Here is a 14,227-nt window from a genome sequence, read left to right as displayed (position 1 = left end):
AATTTTGACCAAAAGGCAGGAAATGTTCATTTTAATACTCACTTAATATTTGTAACATTACACTTCCTGATTATCCTCTTTATTTATCAAACCTATTTACACTTTCAAGAGAATATAACAACATAATCGTGAAGAATTACTTTTTGTACTTACACAAATATACATATTTTTCACCATGTCCAAAAGCAGAAAGATTTTTTTTCGTGGGGTCCTTGATAAAGTTAATGTTGTTTTCATAAAATAAAACTGATCACCATTAATGAACCACTGATAATGTATAATAACAAAAATCTTTTCAAGCAGTTTCAATGATGGCAGACATGTTTATGCTGAAGCCTTCTGCTTGTTGTGTTTGGCAAACCACTCGTCACTCTTATCTGCAGCCATGGCCTGTGAAAGCCAAACAGAGAACACATGAACGCGGTTTAAAAGTGGATCACATGCTTTACTTCATAATTTATATTGTGGTGAGACTGATTACCTCATCCAGTAACTCATTCCCCTTAGGGTCCATGGCAGAAAGCTGCCTGAATGCTTCATCGCCCACAAAGCAGATCTCATGACCATCCTACATTAAGTGGAGATCTGAGTCAGCCAAGCAAACATCTGGCAAACACTCAGCATTCAATCTCAATAACACCAGACAATATGGACTCACAGGATCTGCAAGAATAACAACTTCCACCGTGGCTTTTCCAGGTGTGTCCAGACTCACAAGCGGGGTGAGGATTTTCTGCTTTTCTTTTTTCATTAGGGCTTCAATGTCTGGCAACTGCAAAACAAACACATTTCTTTAAAATTACACCAAGTAGAATGGACTTCACTGCCTAATGTTGAATTAGCTGACCTGATCCCGAGGACAAGCAAACGCGATCCTTCCAAAAGCAGTTCCATGATCCACAGCGCCTCCAATGTCCTGTAACTCCAGCTTACACTACAAAAGCACAAGACTTATTAAAATAACACATAAAGTACTGTTCAAAAGTTTGGGGTTGGTGAGATCTTTGAATGTTTTTAAAAGAAGTCTATGGAAGCTGTTTTCACCACTGATTAAAAAATAAAAAAAAGGGAATTGCAACTTTTTATCTCACTAATTCTTACTTTTTCTTTCTCACAATTGCAAGATACAAACTCACAATTCTGACTTTTTCTCAGAATTGTCAGATATAATCTTGCAATTGCGTGTTATAAAGTTAGAATTACGATATAAACTCACAATTCTAAGAAATAAAGTAACAATTCTAAGAAATAAAGTCAGATTTGTGAGAAAAAACTTTTTTTTCCTCACAATTCTGACTTTTTTCTCTGAATTATGAGATATAAACTCACAATTGCGAGTTAAAAAGTCAAATTTTGAGGGAAAAAAGACTGATATGTTCTTAGAATTGTGAGTTTATATCTCGCAATTCTGACTTAACTCAGTTGTGTGTTATACAGTCAGAATTGTGAGATATAAACTCAATTCTGAAAAAAAAGTCATAATTGTGAGATGTAAACTCACCACTGTGAGAAAAAAAAATCAGAATTGTGAGATTAAAAGTCGAAAATACCCTTTTTTATTTTTTTATTCAGTGGCGGAAACTCTCTTATGCTCACCAAGATTGCATTTATTTGATAAAAAAAAAAATCAAGTAAAAACAATAATATTGTGAAATATTCTAACAATTTAAAATAACTGTTGTTTATTTAATGTATGTTAAAATGTCATTTATTCTAGTAATGGCAAGGCTAAATTTTTGGCATCATTACTCCAGTCTTCAGTGTCACATGATTCTAATATGGAAACATTTCTTATTATTATCAATGTTGAAAACCACTTAATAATTTGGGGAAACGTAAGTCTTTGATGAATATAAAGTTCAGAAGAGCAGCACTTACTTGAAATAAAAAAAATTTTTAACAATGTAAAAGCAAAGTACTTTACTGTATTTTTGGTCAATTTAATGTGCCCTTGCTAAATAAAAATATTTGTTTCTTTAAAAAAAATGCTCCAAACTTTTAAATAATAATGTGTATACACATTTCAAGACACTGGACGACAAAATCAGTCATAAGGGAGATTTATGCATACTGAAAGCTGAATAAATAAGCTTTTCATTGATGTATGGTTTGTTAGGATCGGATAATATTTGTCCAAGATACAACCATTTGAAAATCAGGAATCTGAGGGTGCAAAAAATCAAATTATTGAGAAAATCGCCTTTAAAGTTGTCCAACTGAAGTTCTTAGCAATGTATTTACAGTAGGAAATTTACTAAATATCTTCATGGAACATGATCTTTAATGATTTTTGGCATAAAAGAAAAATCAATCATTTTGACCCATACAATGTATTGTTGGCTATTGCTACAAACATACCCATGCCACTTAGGTTTTGTGGTCCAGGGTCACATTTGTATAAAGGGCCTGATATAGTTATATAAAAAAGGAATTCATAAGGTCTTGGCGAGCGGCATGTTCTCATAATTTAATTATTGCCAAAAATACAATAAATGGATTATTTTCAGCCAAACCTGATTATCTGAGAATCCCATTACGGCAATCTTTTTGTCCTCATTTTTCTCAATAACCTTCATTCCCAGCAGAGCAGACCAATAATGAACAGAACACTGTAGATCAGACACTGCCAGGGAGACTTTCTGGACAGGATCTATGACCAGGACCAAAAACAATCATTTTAGAGTCAGTATACAATGCTACACTTAACTACTACAGTTACTTACTTCCATATTTCATAAAGGAAGTTCTCACATCCCTGTCATAACACACATTTAGTGCAACACCCACCACGGTTTGGCTGTTCCTTGTCTATAAGGTAGAAACGGTATCCTCCCGGGGCTTCAGTCATGTAGAGAGAATCTTCCACTTGTGTTAGAGGCCAGTTTAACCTCTTAGCATTACTCACAGCCTGACTAGACTGCAGTGTGAGACCCTGTTATTGAAGGGCACAGGAAATCACAGCTTCCTTTTTAGGCAACAGAAAATATACAGTTGGGGGCAGAAGTCCAAAACTGCTTGTGAAAATGCTTCGATTGTAATTTAATTAAAAAAAAATAAATAATCAACTGTATTATGTCAATTCAACTGAAAGCCTGAACTGAAAAATGATCACATGAGAGTTCACATGATCAGTGTTGCAACTTTATGTGCATTTCATTAGTGGCCTAAATGAAATGCACATAATGCCTAGTGGCCATGTTTAGATGCTACTTTATGTGTGGTTTCAAGTTATAAATGCTTTATATATTTACCAAAAAGTCATTGCCAAGGCGATATTCACCCACTCCATAATTATAGGTCAACTCTGCAACAAAGTGGTCATCTTCTGGTCCAAAGCCTACCATGGTTTTACTCCATTTTCCATCATATGGACTGAAAACAAAACAAGTTGTTATAAGGGTATACGCTCATATTTAGAATTTGACACGTTATACAGGTAACTGAGCTAGTCGAGTGAAAAAACAAAACTATTAAAAATATGACGAACCCATTGCAGGTTGCTTTGCAGCCCTCCTCAAATTCTTCATGACGTAGAATCTGTACATTACAGTTATTTGTTATTGTTTACAAATGTAGGTTTTGAGTCGGAACATAAATAACCACGTGCCAACCTGTATTTGCCAACAGCATCATTAACTGACTTATCAATAATAATGGGAGAAAAGTTCCCACTGTATTTGCAAAACAGAACTAACATTTTACAGTAAGGTCAACAGACACATCTCCTACCTTCATTCCTAACACATCCCTGTAAAAAGTGGCTGTTTTGGTCCTATCTCCTACTTTAAAAACAAAATGCAGTGCTCTTCTTAGTGCCATCACTTCTTAAAGTCTGCCACTGTAGACGCGATGATCACACACTCCGTGTCAATACACACACCTGGCGATCGACTGCTCTGCTATCGACAGCCCACGGAAGAAACCAAAAGATTCAGTTTAATTTCTACGTGCCTTTGTAATGCCATTATTTACCAGGGCATATTACGTCACTATTTTTATATACTGTAATGCAAACTACAAGCATGTTACACACTACATGTTAAAGTGAATATTAATAACACATTTCTTGGTAAGTTCTTACATGGTGCAGTCCGTGCAGGAGGCAGTGAGTCAACCACGAGAATCGGTTCCTTTGAACAGTTCGTTTCAAAGAATCAATTCAAATGTCACTGTTAAAGGAGAAGTCCACTTCCAAAGCAAAGATTCACATATAATGTCATCCAAGATTTTCATGTCTTTCTCTCTTCAGTCGTAAAGAAATTGTGTTTTTTGAGGAAAATGCATTTCTGCATTTTCTCCATATAATGGATTGCTATGGTGCCCCGATTTTGAACTTCCAAAATGCAGTTTAAATGCGGCTTCAAACGATCCAAAATGTGCTTGTAGGAAGGAAGGGAAGAAGGGTCTTATCTAGCGAAACCATCGGTTATTTTCATTTTAAAAAATACTAATTAAATACTTTTTTTTTTATCTCAAATGCTCGTCTTGCCTTTCTCTCCCTGTACTCTGTGTATTCTGGCTCTAGACAGTTAGGGTATGTCGAAAAACTCCAATCGTATTTTCTCCCTCAATTTCAAAAATGATTTAAAAATCATCTTACATCGCTGCAGAAGTACCGACCCAGTCTTTGCAAAGTGAACATGCAAAAAAGATCACCCTTAACAAAAAATTTTGAAGTTGAGGGAGAACATGAGATGGGAGTTTTTCGACATACACTAACTGTCATGAACCAGAACAAAAACAGTCCAGGCAGAGTAAGACAAGATGAGCGTTTGGCATTAAAAAGTATATAAATTGTATTATTTTTATTAAAATGACCGATTGTTACACTAGACAAGGCACTTCTTTCTCGGCTGGGATCGTTTACAACCGCATTTGGGATCGTTTGAAGGCGCATTTAAGCTGCATTTTGGAAGTTCAAAATCAGGGCACCATACCAGTCCATTATATGGAGAAAATTCTCAAATGTTTTCCTTAAAAAACATAATTTCTTTACGACTGAAGAAAGAAAGACACAGACATTTTGGATGACAAGGGGGTGAGTAAATTATATGTGAATCTTTGTTTTGGAAGTGGACTTCTCCTTTAACGCATTTTTCATATTAAGTAATGCTTATTGCTATTTCATCTGTCCCAGTCAGTGTGTTATTGCCATTATTCAACTCAAAAAAACAAAAACACTTAACTTGAAACTGTTTCATATAGTGTTGAGTTAGTTGTAATAGAAGTTGTAAAACTTTTTATAGTACATTAAGAGGGGGAAAATGCACTTCCATAATGTACTTGTAGTTAGTTACCACTTGTAGTACACTTGAGTGTACTAACGTATGAAAGATGATTAAGTGTACTACAGGTGGTAACTGAATACATTTTTTAAACACATATAGTGTAAAATAAAGCAATAAGCCCCATGAAGCTGTGGTTACAGTAAACCACAGCTTCACAGGGCTTATTGCTTTTATAAAACAGTTATTCCATATACGTAGTAAGGTTTCACAAAATAAAAACAGAGCAAATAAAGTGTAATGATAAAATTAAAAACATGAATCTTCTGCCAAACAATGTAGTTCATCAGAAACAGTTGTGGTTGCAACAAAGTGGTTGCTGAGTTTATAACTCATAATTCTGACTTAATAACTTGCAGTTGCGTGTTATAAAGTCAGAATTGCGAGTTATAATCTTGCAATTCTGAGGGAAAAGGTCAAATTGTGAGTTTATATTTCGCAATTCTGACTTTATTTCTTAAAATTGCGAACTTATGTCTCTCAACCCTGGTGAAAAAAAACAGCATATGCTGGTAGCTATGTTTTGATGCTGGGATGCTGGTTAGGTATGTTTTGGTGCTGGTTTAAGCTGGTCCTTTGCTGGTTTATGCTGGTCCTTAGCTGGTTTATGCTGGTCCTTTGCTGGTTTATGATGGTCCTTGACCAGCAACATGACCAGCATAAACCAGCAAAGGACCAGCTTAAACCAGCACCAAAACCTACCTAACCAGCATCCCAGCATCAAAACATAGCTACCAGCATATGCTGTTTTTTTCACCAGGGAATTCTGACTTTATAACTCGCAATTGCCAGTTTAAAAGTCAGAATTGCAAGTTTGTATCACGCAATTCCGAGAAAAAAAAAGAATTGTGACAAAACGGAAACGGACTTTCATACATTTTAGTTCATATTCAGGGTGTCTCAAAATAGCACAGTTGAGTACACTTAGGTGTTCTTAAGATTATTTTAAGAAGTACTGAAGTATAATGTTTAGTTTATTAAGTTCAAACTTAGTGTAGAAAATAGCACTTTGTGTACGGTAAGTGAACTTTTTTCACCTATTCGTTCCTTCACACCAAATCCCTGGTGAAAAAACCAGCATATGCTGGTAGGTAGGTTTTGATGCTGGTTTAAGCTGGTCCTTTGCTGGTTCATGCTGGTCCTTTGCTGGTTCATGCTGGTCCTTAGCTGGTTTATGCTGGTCTTTGACCAGCAACATGACCATCAAAAACCAGCAAAGGACCATCATAAACCAGCAAAGGACCAGCATGAACCAGCAAAGGACCAGCATAAACCATTAAAGGACCAGCATAAACCAGCAAAGGACCAGCATAAACCAGCAAAGGACCACCTTAAACCAGCATCAAAACCTACCTAACAAGCATATGCTGTTTTTTTCACCAGGGATGTCATCGGTTCACCGGACTCATTACCAATACATTTGGTCAAGTGAAATAATTAAAGTACACTGTGTCCACTTTGATATGTTTATGATTCACTATATAGTAACCAAGTATAAACATATTTTAAATCACTGTCGTTTGTGTGTACTTGGTAGCCTATACCATTAACTGATAGTTGATGAGACAAGACTTTTTACGACACCGGTGAAGTGAAGCAATGAACTCTTGAAAAAGATCCGACTCAAAAGAATCATTTACGAATCGGACGTCTGTAGTTCATTCCCTGTGACGCGGATGACGGGCGGTCAACAAACATGGCAGCGCTCATGTATAACGTGAGTCGTGGATTTGTGATTTTCGGGGAATATAGTTTATTACTCAAAGGACATAAGCACCAGATCTTGGTGAATTCGAGACGATATGTCCGAGCCCTCCGGCGGAGACCCGTGGCGGTCTTGTATCCTGATGGTGAGCGAGAGAAATTAATTAAATCAAATGAAGCAGCTTATAAAATGAACGAGAAGCTGTTCACACAGAAGGACAAACACAGAGAGAAAGTCTCTGAGAAAGCTGGCAACAAGAAGTGGAGTGGACATGTCTCTGAATGTGCAGATGAGTCTCCAAACATAAAGGACAAACTCGGTGGACTGCGCTTCGAAAAGGCTCCTCCTGGAGATAACAGACTCGCGTAAGTAAATGTTGAAAATAATTCATTGGAATTCTTGAAAAATTCATCACATGAGTTTTAAATGGCAAGATGTCTGATTAGTTTGCATTTAATTTATTTTGTTTATTTATACATTTTTCCTGTATTTAATAGAGGAGCACCAGTCATATGTTTGGATCGCTGATAAATCTCATAGTTTTTTTTCCGTAAGAACGGGCGCGGCCATTTGTAAATTTTATGGGCCAGACTTCCGGTCTCTGCGTCTAGCTGTACAAAACAGGCCGTTTTGCTCCTTGATATTGCAAATTGGTGTGTCTTACCATGTTACTCTAATGTATTATCTTAATTATGAACACACTGGTTTGTAGTGCAGTTTTGCCGTTTACTGCACGTCATTATTCCTCTGGTTATTTGGCGGAATATGAACCAATAGGTTTACTTCCATGTTAAAGAAAAAGGTGGATAGGTTTATCAAAGTGTATTGCATTGATTTTATTGCAAGCTCTCATTAACATTTTGCCATTTATCATTAAGTTACACACTGTAATTTTAAGAAAACTGTCGTTCTCCTCTCAGGAAGGTGGCCAGTGTTGCCCGTTCCCGAGCGTTTCGGGAAAAGGAAGGTAAGGTGCTGCTGGAGGGGAGGCGTCTGATCTGTGACGCTTTGTCTGCTGGGGCGTCTCCTCAGACACTCTTCTTCAGTGCGGTGGAACGACTGCAGGAGCTTCCGCTAGATAAACTACAACAAGCAAAGCTTATCAAGGTCAGATATGAAGACATGAAGATGTGGTCGGACCTGGTCACTCCTCAGGGTGTCATAGGTGTGTTGCTGAATCTCTAATAAACCTAGTTCACTTCTAAATGTTTATAACACAAAGTAAATCACACAGTTTTATTTTCCTCAAATCGCAGCTGTATTCTCAAAACCGGATGCCTCCCGCCTGACATTTCCAAAAGATGCACGTTATCAGTCGGTCCCTTTGTTCTTGTTATGCGACAATATACGTGACGCTGGGAATCTAGGGACTATTTTACGCTGTGCGGCAGCTGCTGGCTGTGACCGTGTTCTTTTAACCAAAGGTATCTAATACATTTCAAACCATGCTTTTTTTTTTAAAAAAAAAAATGATCTCTTCTAGGTCAAAAATGACCCATGCCTGTTTTTTTTTTTCTCTCCAGGTTGTGTGGACGCCTGGGAGCCCAAGGTTTTACGGGCAGCAATGGGAGCTCATTTTCGCCTTCCTGTCTTTCCTAATTTAGACTGGGATGAGATTTCAAAGCACTTACCAAAGGATGTGGTTGTCCATGTAGCAGATAACAGCGTTAGTTTTATAAAAGCTCCAGTTCCAGGACAAAGAGAAAATGGTTCTTCGGATGAATACAGTGACAGTGACTCTGATGAAGAGTCTGATGATGAACTTTCACTCCCATGTCTGAAGTCTCAGGTGTACTATGGGAGTTGGGCTCAGAGGAACACAGCACTGGTGATTGGCGGAGAGACGCATGGACTGAGTCTGGAGGCTCGTCGATTGGCTGAGGAAACGGAGGGGAAAAGGCTCTTCGTGCCCATGGCTCCAGGAGTGGAGAGCCTGAACTCTGCAATGGCTGCTAGCGTACTGCTGTTTGAAGGCAGACGGCAGCTTTTGCAGTTGTTGGACAAAAGACGGCGAAGAACAAGATCTAAAATCATATAATGAGTGTTTTTCTTGTAATGTATTAAAGATGTTTCACCAGTACTGTCTTTTAAAATTATTATTATGCCTTTTCACTGTTTTTAAAGTCTGTGTGAAGGCAATTCTGAGAATTGTTTATAAACACATTTTTAAATATTAGAAATGTATTGCTTAAAACACATTACAAAGACTGTGAACTATGCAGTACTGAATTGTGGAGTTAAACCGTTTTTCACCATTTTTTGTTTTCAGGATTTTTTGAGCTTGATTTTTCATGCATCACTATAATAACTAGAGTGTATTTGCATCAACGGTTCACACACTCAATCATGGGTTACTGTCACTACCATTAGTTACTACAGCCTACAGTTTGATAGCTAGCTATGCCTTTGTCATGTAAATGCATATTACCTAGTTGTAATAATATATAAAACAGCTCGGTCTCTTTATTTAAACATAGAGCGTGTTCACAACGTGTCATCAATTGGCCATATTGGCGACACAGAACGTCAACAATGCCACTGAACCGAACGGAACTTGCAAATTTTGCTGATTATTGCTGCTGAAAATGGATAGTTATTGTCATGTTTTGGGCTGTAGTAATCAGTCGGGCTGGGAAAAACATTTGGAGTACTATAGACTGACAAATGTTTTAACAAATCAAGGAGAAGAGTGCAAAAACACTATCTGAGGAACAAAAGATGTTTGCGTTACCCATGCAATCCACGCTTTTGTTTACATCCAAAGATATCCAATATGGCCGCGTAACTGACCAAACCGTGACATAAAGATGTAAACCCATTGACGGTTAAAGAGACGGACAGATTTCCCTCGAGTGGGCGTGGTTTCAGTGCCACCAGCAGACACGCCCCTAGCGTTTGGCAGCAGAGAATACTGCTTATTTTTCAAGCTTTTGATAAACTATTTACTTGTTTTTTTTTTTTTAATCCTAAAAGTTTGGTGGGGTGGTTTGTCGTGTGACAAACTCAGAACACATATTTAATATTGCTTTACGCATTCTGTTATTTCCCTGATAGCACACATACATCTTGAAGATGTCTGTTTGACATCAGCAACACGTATTTTTTTAGTGTGTTTGCAATACGTCTATAGGACGTTTTCTATCTCTTTAAGACATTTACGATTTAGAATGTATGTAAAACTGACATCTTACAGATGTCTGTCAGATGTTTGTACACAGCAGATGCTTTCCAGATCAAGTGATCTTTAACAGACATTTTGCAGACGTATGTGTGCTAACTGGGTCATCCAGTAGAGGGCGACTGTTTGCTTTCAGAGTAATCACTTTGTACAATACACTTTAAAGAAATCGTTTCCCCAAAATTGAAAATATGGTGAAAATGTACTCACTTCTGAGGCCATCCAAGATGTAGATGAGTTTCTGAAACCGATTTGGAGAGATTTAGCATTACATCCCTTGCTCACCAATAGATCCTCTGCAGTGAATAGGTGCCGTCAGAATGAGAGTCCAAACAGCTGATTAAAAACATCGCAACAATCCACAAGTAATGCATACGACTCCAGTCCATCAGTTAAGGTCTTGTGAAGCAAAAAGTTGCACGTTACCATCAATAAGCCATTTTAAACACCACACTCAACACTATAAGTGAATTTATGCATCACAACATTATAATGTACAGTATGAAAATTGGAAACTGTAAAGTTAAATTAACTGAATCTATATATGTGGCCCTAGAGCACAAAACCAGTCATAAGGGTCAATTTGTTAAAAATTGAGATTATTCGTCACCTGAAAGCTGAATAAATAAGCTTTCCAGTGATGTAAGGATATGATAATATTTGACTGAGATACAACTATTTGAAAATCTTGAATCTGAGGGTGCAAAAAAAAAAAAAAAAAAAAAAAAAAAAAAAAAAAAAAAAACATTTGAGAAAATCACCTTTAAAGTTGTCCAAGTGAAGTTCTTAGCAATGCATGTTACTAATCAGAAATTAAGTTTTGATATATTTACAGTAGGACATTTACAAAATATATTCATGAAACATGATCTTTACCTAATATCCTAATGATTTTTGGCATAAAAGAAAAATCGATCATTTTGACCCATACAACGTATTGGTGGCTATTGCTACAAATATACCCATGCTACTTATGACTGGTTTTGTGTTCCAGGGTCACATATGGAAGTGGGAATGGAAGGTTGAAGGGAGTACATTGCATTGTGGGATATTTCAGTATTTCTGGTTGCATATTGCATTATCTTGATCTCTGCACACAATATGCATACTACAGAATAGTAGGGGAGTATGAATTGCAAACAGCCCCAAGTATAAAGAGAACACAGAGACATTTTAAACAGTGAGTTTTAATGGCTATGACATTTCAAACACAACCAAGGACAGACAGACTGTGTGCTTTAATTGGCTACATTTCATAAGGAAGCTTGCAATTAGATGCCGTTTATTGTGCCTTCAAAAAACATAGACCGCTTAATACAGGGGACCTTCACAGAAAATCCACTTAAATGTCATGTTTGAGATGGGAACAGATCAGTCATTCAACATCAAATATCAACAAGAAGGTGGGCGAATAAGACCTTTAAAGAATCAACTACAGACAACTGCATTAAAAATAAACAGCGGCAGCTACACGAAGAATAGATAGCGCCTTCTATACAAGGATATTAACATCAGCTTGCCCATGTATGCATATTTATCAGCACCCATAAGTAGAGAATCACATAACGTATGGCCACGTGAAATGTGCAGTGTCTGTGGAAAAATAATAATAATAATACATCTACCAAGCTATATTTATTCTAAGCTCTTGATTCTTAAAACAATATCCAAGGATAGAAGGAAACACTTGATAAAAATCTCAATAAAAGCAAATCGGAACAAATTCGTGTTCACTTGCAGCTGCAGGGATCAATCTAATCTCTAAATGTAACGGCAAAAGACAATCAACGTTAAAATCTGCATTTTACCATCAGCGCTGTAGTAAATGCAAGGCACCACAGGAGGAGGCGGCCGCCACTTCGAGATGGAGGGGCACGTATTAAAAGAAGTAAAATGTCAATACAAAGTACGCGTCTGTTCGAACAGTCTGACAGGAAGAGAAGAGAGAGCACGCCTGGAGGTCAAGGGCCAGATGGAGGTTCGGGTAACAGGGCGCAGGGAGCTCGAGGACTTCAAATGGGCTCCGGTTTGAGCTTCTCGGCCAGAAAGTCATTAACAAACTGTTCTACCACAGCAGGTGTGATTTCCTCCACGTCTTTAACGTATTTGGCACGGGCCGACATGTCCAGGATGGTGAGGAGAGGCGCGGCCTCAGGCAGGTTGGTGTAGTCCCGCAGGGAATCGCTCATATCGTCCTGTCAGGAGATAAAAACATTGACTTAAGTGATTGTCTGTGAAGAATCATTGACGAAATGACTAAACTGAGCCTGCGACTACAAAAAGTGAAGAAATTAACTGGAAACAACCACCAAGGAGATACTGGGACACATAAAAACCGCATAGAGTGCAGTATAAAGCTCTCAAAATCAGCATGACGGCACAGACGGGGGAGTCTCTTTCTATCCTATCCTGAGCAGAGTTGAGAGCTCCTCTCACTCCCCACAGGGAAGAGGTCTCTGCTACAGCAGGGGAGGACCAGGAGGGGGTACAAAAACATCGCATCACCCACCTTGTTGCTTTTGAGGCACTACAACCCCAGGAAACTTCAGAGAGATGAATCACACAGTGCGAGTGTGTGTGGAAAAAATTTCCATTATTCCAGATGGGGGTTCCTAAATATGTGCTTGTGGGGTAACAAAGGCGGACGGAGTGATTTTATTTTCTGAAGCTCTGTTGCAGTCTTTCTCTAAGATGTGGTTTGACCTTAATACTTCACAAACCCTACGGCTCCATAAAAGCTGCTTACCAAAATATACAAATACTCATTTAAAAAGGGATAGTTCAACCAAAACACTGTCATTAATTACTTACCCTCAAGTTGTTCCAAACCCGTAAGACCTCTGTTCATCTTCGGAACACAAATTAAGATATTTTTGATGAAATCCGAGAGCTTTCTGACCCTGCATAGACAGCAATGCTACTGATACATTTAAGGCCCAGAAAGGTAGTAAAGACATCATTAAAACAGTCAAAGTGACAATTTTTTAAAACTATGAGAATACTTTTCGTGCGCAAACAAACAAACAAACAAACAAACAATAACGAATTTATTCAATTTCTTCTCTTCCTTGTCAGTCTTCGACGTGCAATAGGATTTCATCAAAAATATCTTTATTTGCATTTTGAAGATCTTATGGGTTTGGAACGACTAGTTTGAGCTCCATATTCTGACTATATTATACTAAATATGCCTTAAAAGTTAATGTGATACAAATGAGATACAAAATGTTGCACATATGCAAACATTTTTTAGATTTTCTATATCTATATCACACCTAAAATGGTTTCAAATTATATATCTGGTCTAAAAAATTCAAAGAACTAGATTTTTTTGACTAATAGTTCATGTCAAGCTTTATTTCATATGTAAAATAATACATAAAATAACATGTAAAATAATAAAATAACTCAATGGACCCGTTTCAATGGTCATCAGCATTGTAAAAAAGTTTTTTATATTTAGATTTTTTTAAAACGTATGTACATTTATAACAATATTTTGTATTATGTCACCTTTGCCACCCCCGCCCCCACACCTGCACATCATCTTATATTTCATACAGCTGACTGTTGACAAATATGATGCAGGGCAACAACTCCATAAATGCAGTTATGTACTAAAATTCAAGATATTAGTGTAAAAAATGCCCCGTATGCGTTTTGTCTCATATTTATATATATCACATATCACACAATATTATACGGGCGGCAAGAGCAATATGACACGGGTGCTGATTTTGTCCTGATCTATCACAAGCTTATATGTGATTTTATACAACAGTTCAGTGAATAAGAAGTTGATATTGTTATTTTAAACACAATATTATATGTTTTTGCTCAATTTTGCAGAGAACATATTACCGTTGAAACCAAAGCAGAATTGTTGCGCATCTCAGAGCAACACAGCAGTGGTTAGTTTCTGAATAAATCTGCACTTTGAATGAATCATATGAATCAATGATTCAAAGGCCCATTCATAAAGAGAGCCATTTACTTCATTCCTGAATGAATCAGCTGTTTAAACAATCAAATAAATTAAGGAAAAACTCAAAGACATTT

The 14,227-nt window shown here is 37.2% G+C and overlaps 3 protein-coding genes across 4 annotated transcripts in view; 1 reads left to right on the top strand and 2 right to left on the bottom strand.

Moving 5' to 3' along the window:
* Positions 1–14: 14 nt before the first annotated feature.
* glod4 (glyoxalase domain containing 4) lies at positions 15–3,895 on the bottom strand. Its single transcript, XM_051128501.1, has 9 exons — positions 3,730–3,895; positions 3,488–3,537; positions 3,252–3,372; positions 2,788–2,932; positions 2,514–2,650; positions 848–934; positions 659–772; positions 482–568; positions 15–390 (listed from the first exon to the last, which is right to left on the bottom strand). The coding sequence occupies exons 1-9, from the start codon at positions 3,817–3,819 to the stop codon at positions 325–327; spliced, it is 897 nt and encodes a 298-aa protein (XP_050984458.1). The 5' UTR covers positions 3,820–3,895; the 3' UTR covers positions 15–324.
* A 3,052-nt stretch (positions 3,896–6,947) lies between these two features.
* On the top strand, positions 6,948–9,476 carry mrm3a (mitochondrial rRNA methyltransferase 3a). The gene is made up of 4 exons (XM_051128735.1): positions 6,948–7,355; positions 7,911–8,155; positions 8,247–8,414; positions 8,514–9,476. The coding sequence occupies exons 1-4, from the start codon at positions 6,982–6,984 to the stop codon at positions 9,026–9,028; spliced, it is 1,302 nt and encodes a 433-aa protein (XP_050984692.1). The 5' UTR covers positions 6,948–6,981; the 3' UTR covers positions 9,029–9,476.
* Positions 9,477–11,335: 1,859 nt separating this feature from the next.
* Positions 11,336–14,227, bottom strand: part of nxn (nucleoredoxin) — an 89,072-nt gene continuing 86,180 nt past the window's right edge. For both annotated transcript variants that reach the window (XM_051129379.1, XM_051129380.1), the window contains exon 8: positions 11,336–12,363. In XM_051129379.1, the coding sequence (XP_050985336.1) occupies positions 12,181–12,363 (183 nt within the window). In that variant the 3' untranslated portion in view covers positions 11,336–12,180. The remainder of the gene's footprint in view (positions 12,364–14,227) is intronic.

This window comes from Labeo rohita, chromosome 15 (genome assembly GCF_022985175.1).
Source record: "Labeo rohita strain BAU-BD-2019 chromosome 15, IGBB_LRoh.1.0, whole genome shotgun sequence".
Taxonomy (NCBI): domain Eukaryota; kingdom Metazoa; phylum Chordata; class Actinopteri; order Cypriniformes; family Cyprinidae; genus Labeo; species Labeo rohita.
The sequence above is the reverse complement of the archived record's forward strand: the minus strand, read 5'-3'. Positions and strand labels throughout refer to the sequence as shown.

Coding starts and splice junctions, on each gene's coding strand:
- glod4 (XM_051128501.1), bottom strand. CDS start 3,819: ATGGCACTAAGAAGAGCACTGCATTTTGTTTTTAAAGTAGGAGATAGG. Junction 3,538..3,729: donor GGGATGTGTTAGGAATGAAG/GTAGGAGATGTG, acceptor TGTAATGTACAG/ATTCTACGTCATGAAGAATT. Junction 391..481: donor GGAATGAGTTACTGGATGAG/GTAATCAGTCTC, acceptor TGGCTTTCACAG/GCCATGGCTGCAGATAAGAG.
- mrm3a (XM_051128735.1), top strand. CDS start 6,982: ATGGCAGCGCTCATGTATAACGTGAGTCGTGGATTTGTGATTTTCGGG. Junction 8,156..8,246: donor CACTCCTCAGGGTGTCATAG/GTGTGTTGCTGA, acceptor CTCAAATCGCAG/CTGTATTCTCAAAACCGGAT. Junction 8,415..8,513: donor CCGTGTTCTTTTAACCAAAG/GTATCTAATACA, acceptor TTTTCTCTCCAG/GTTGTGTGGACGCCTGGGAG.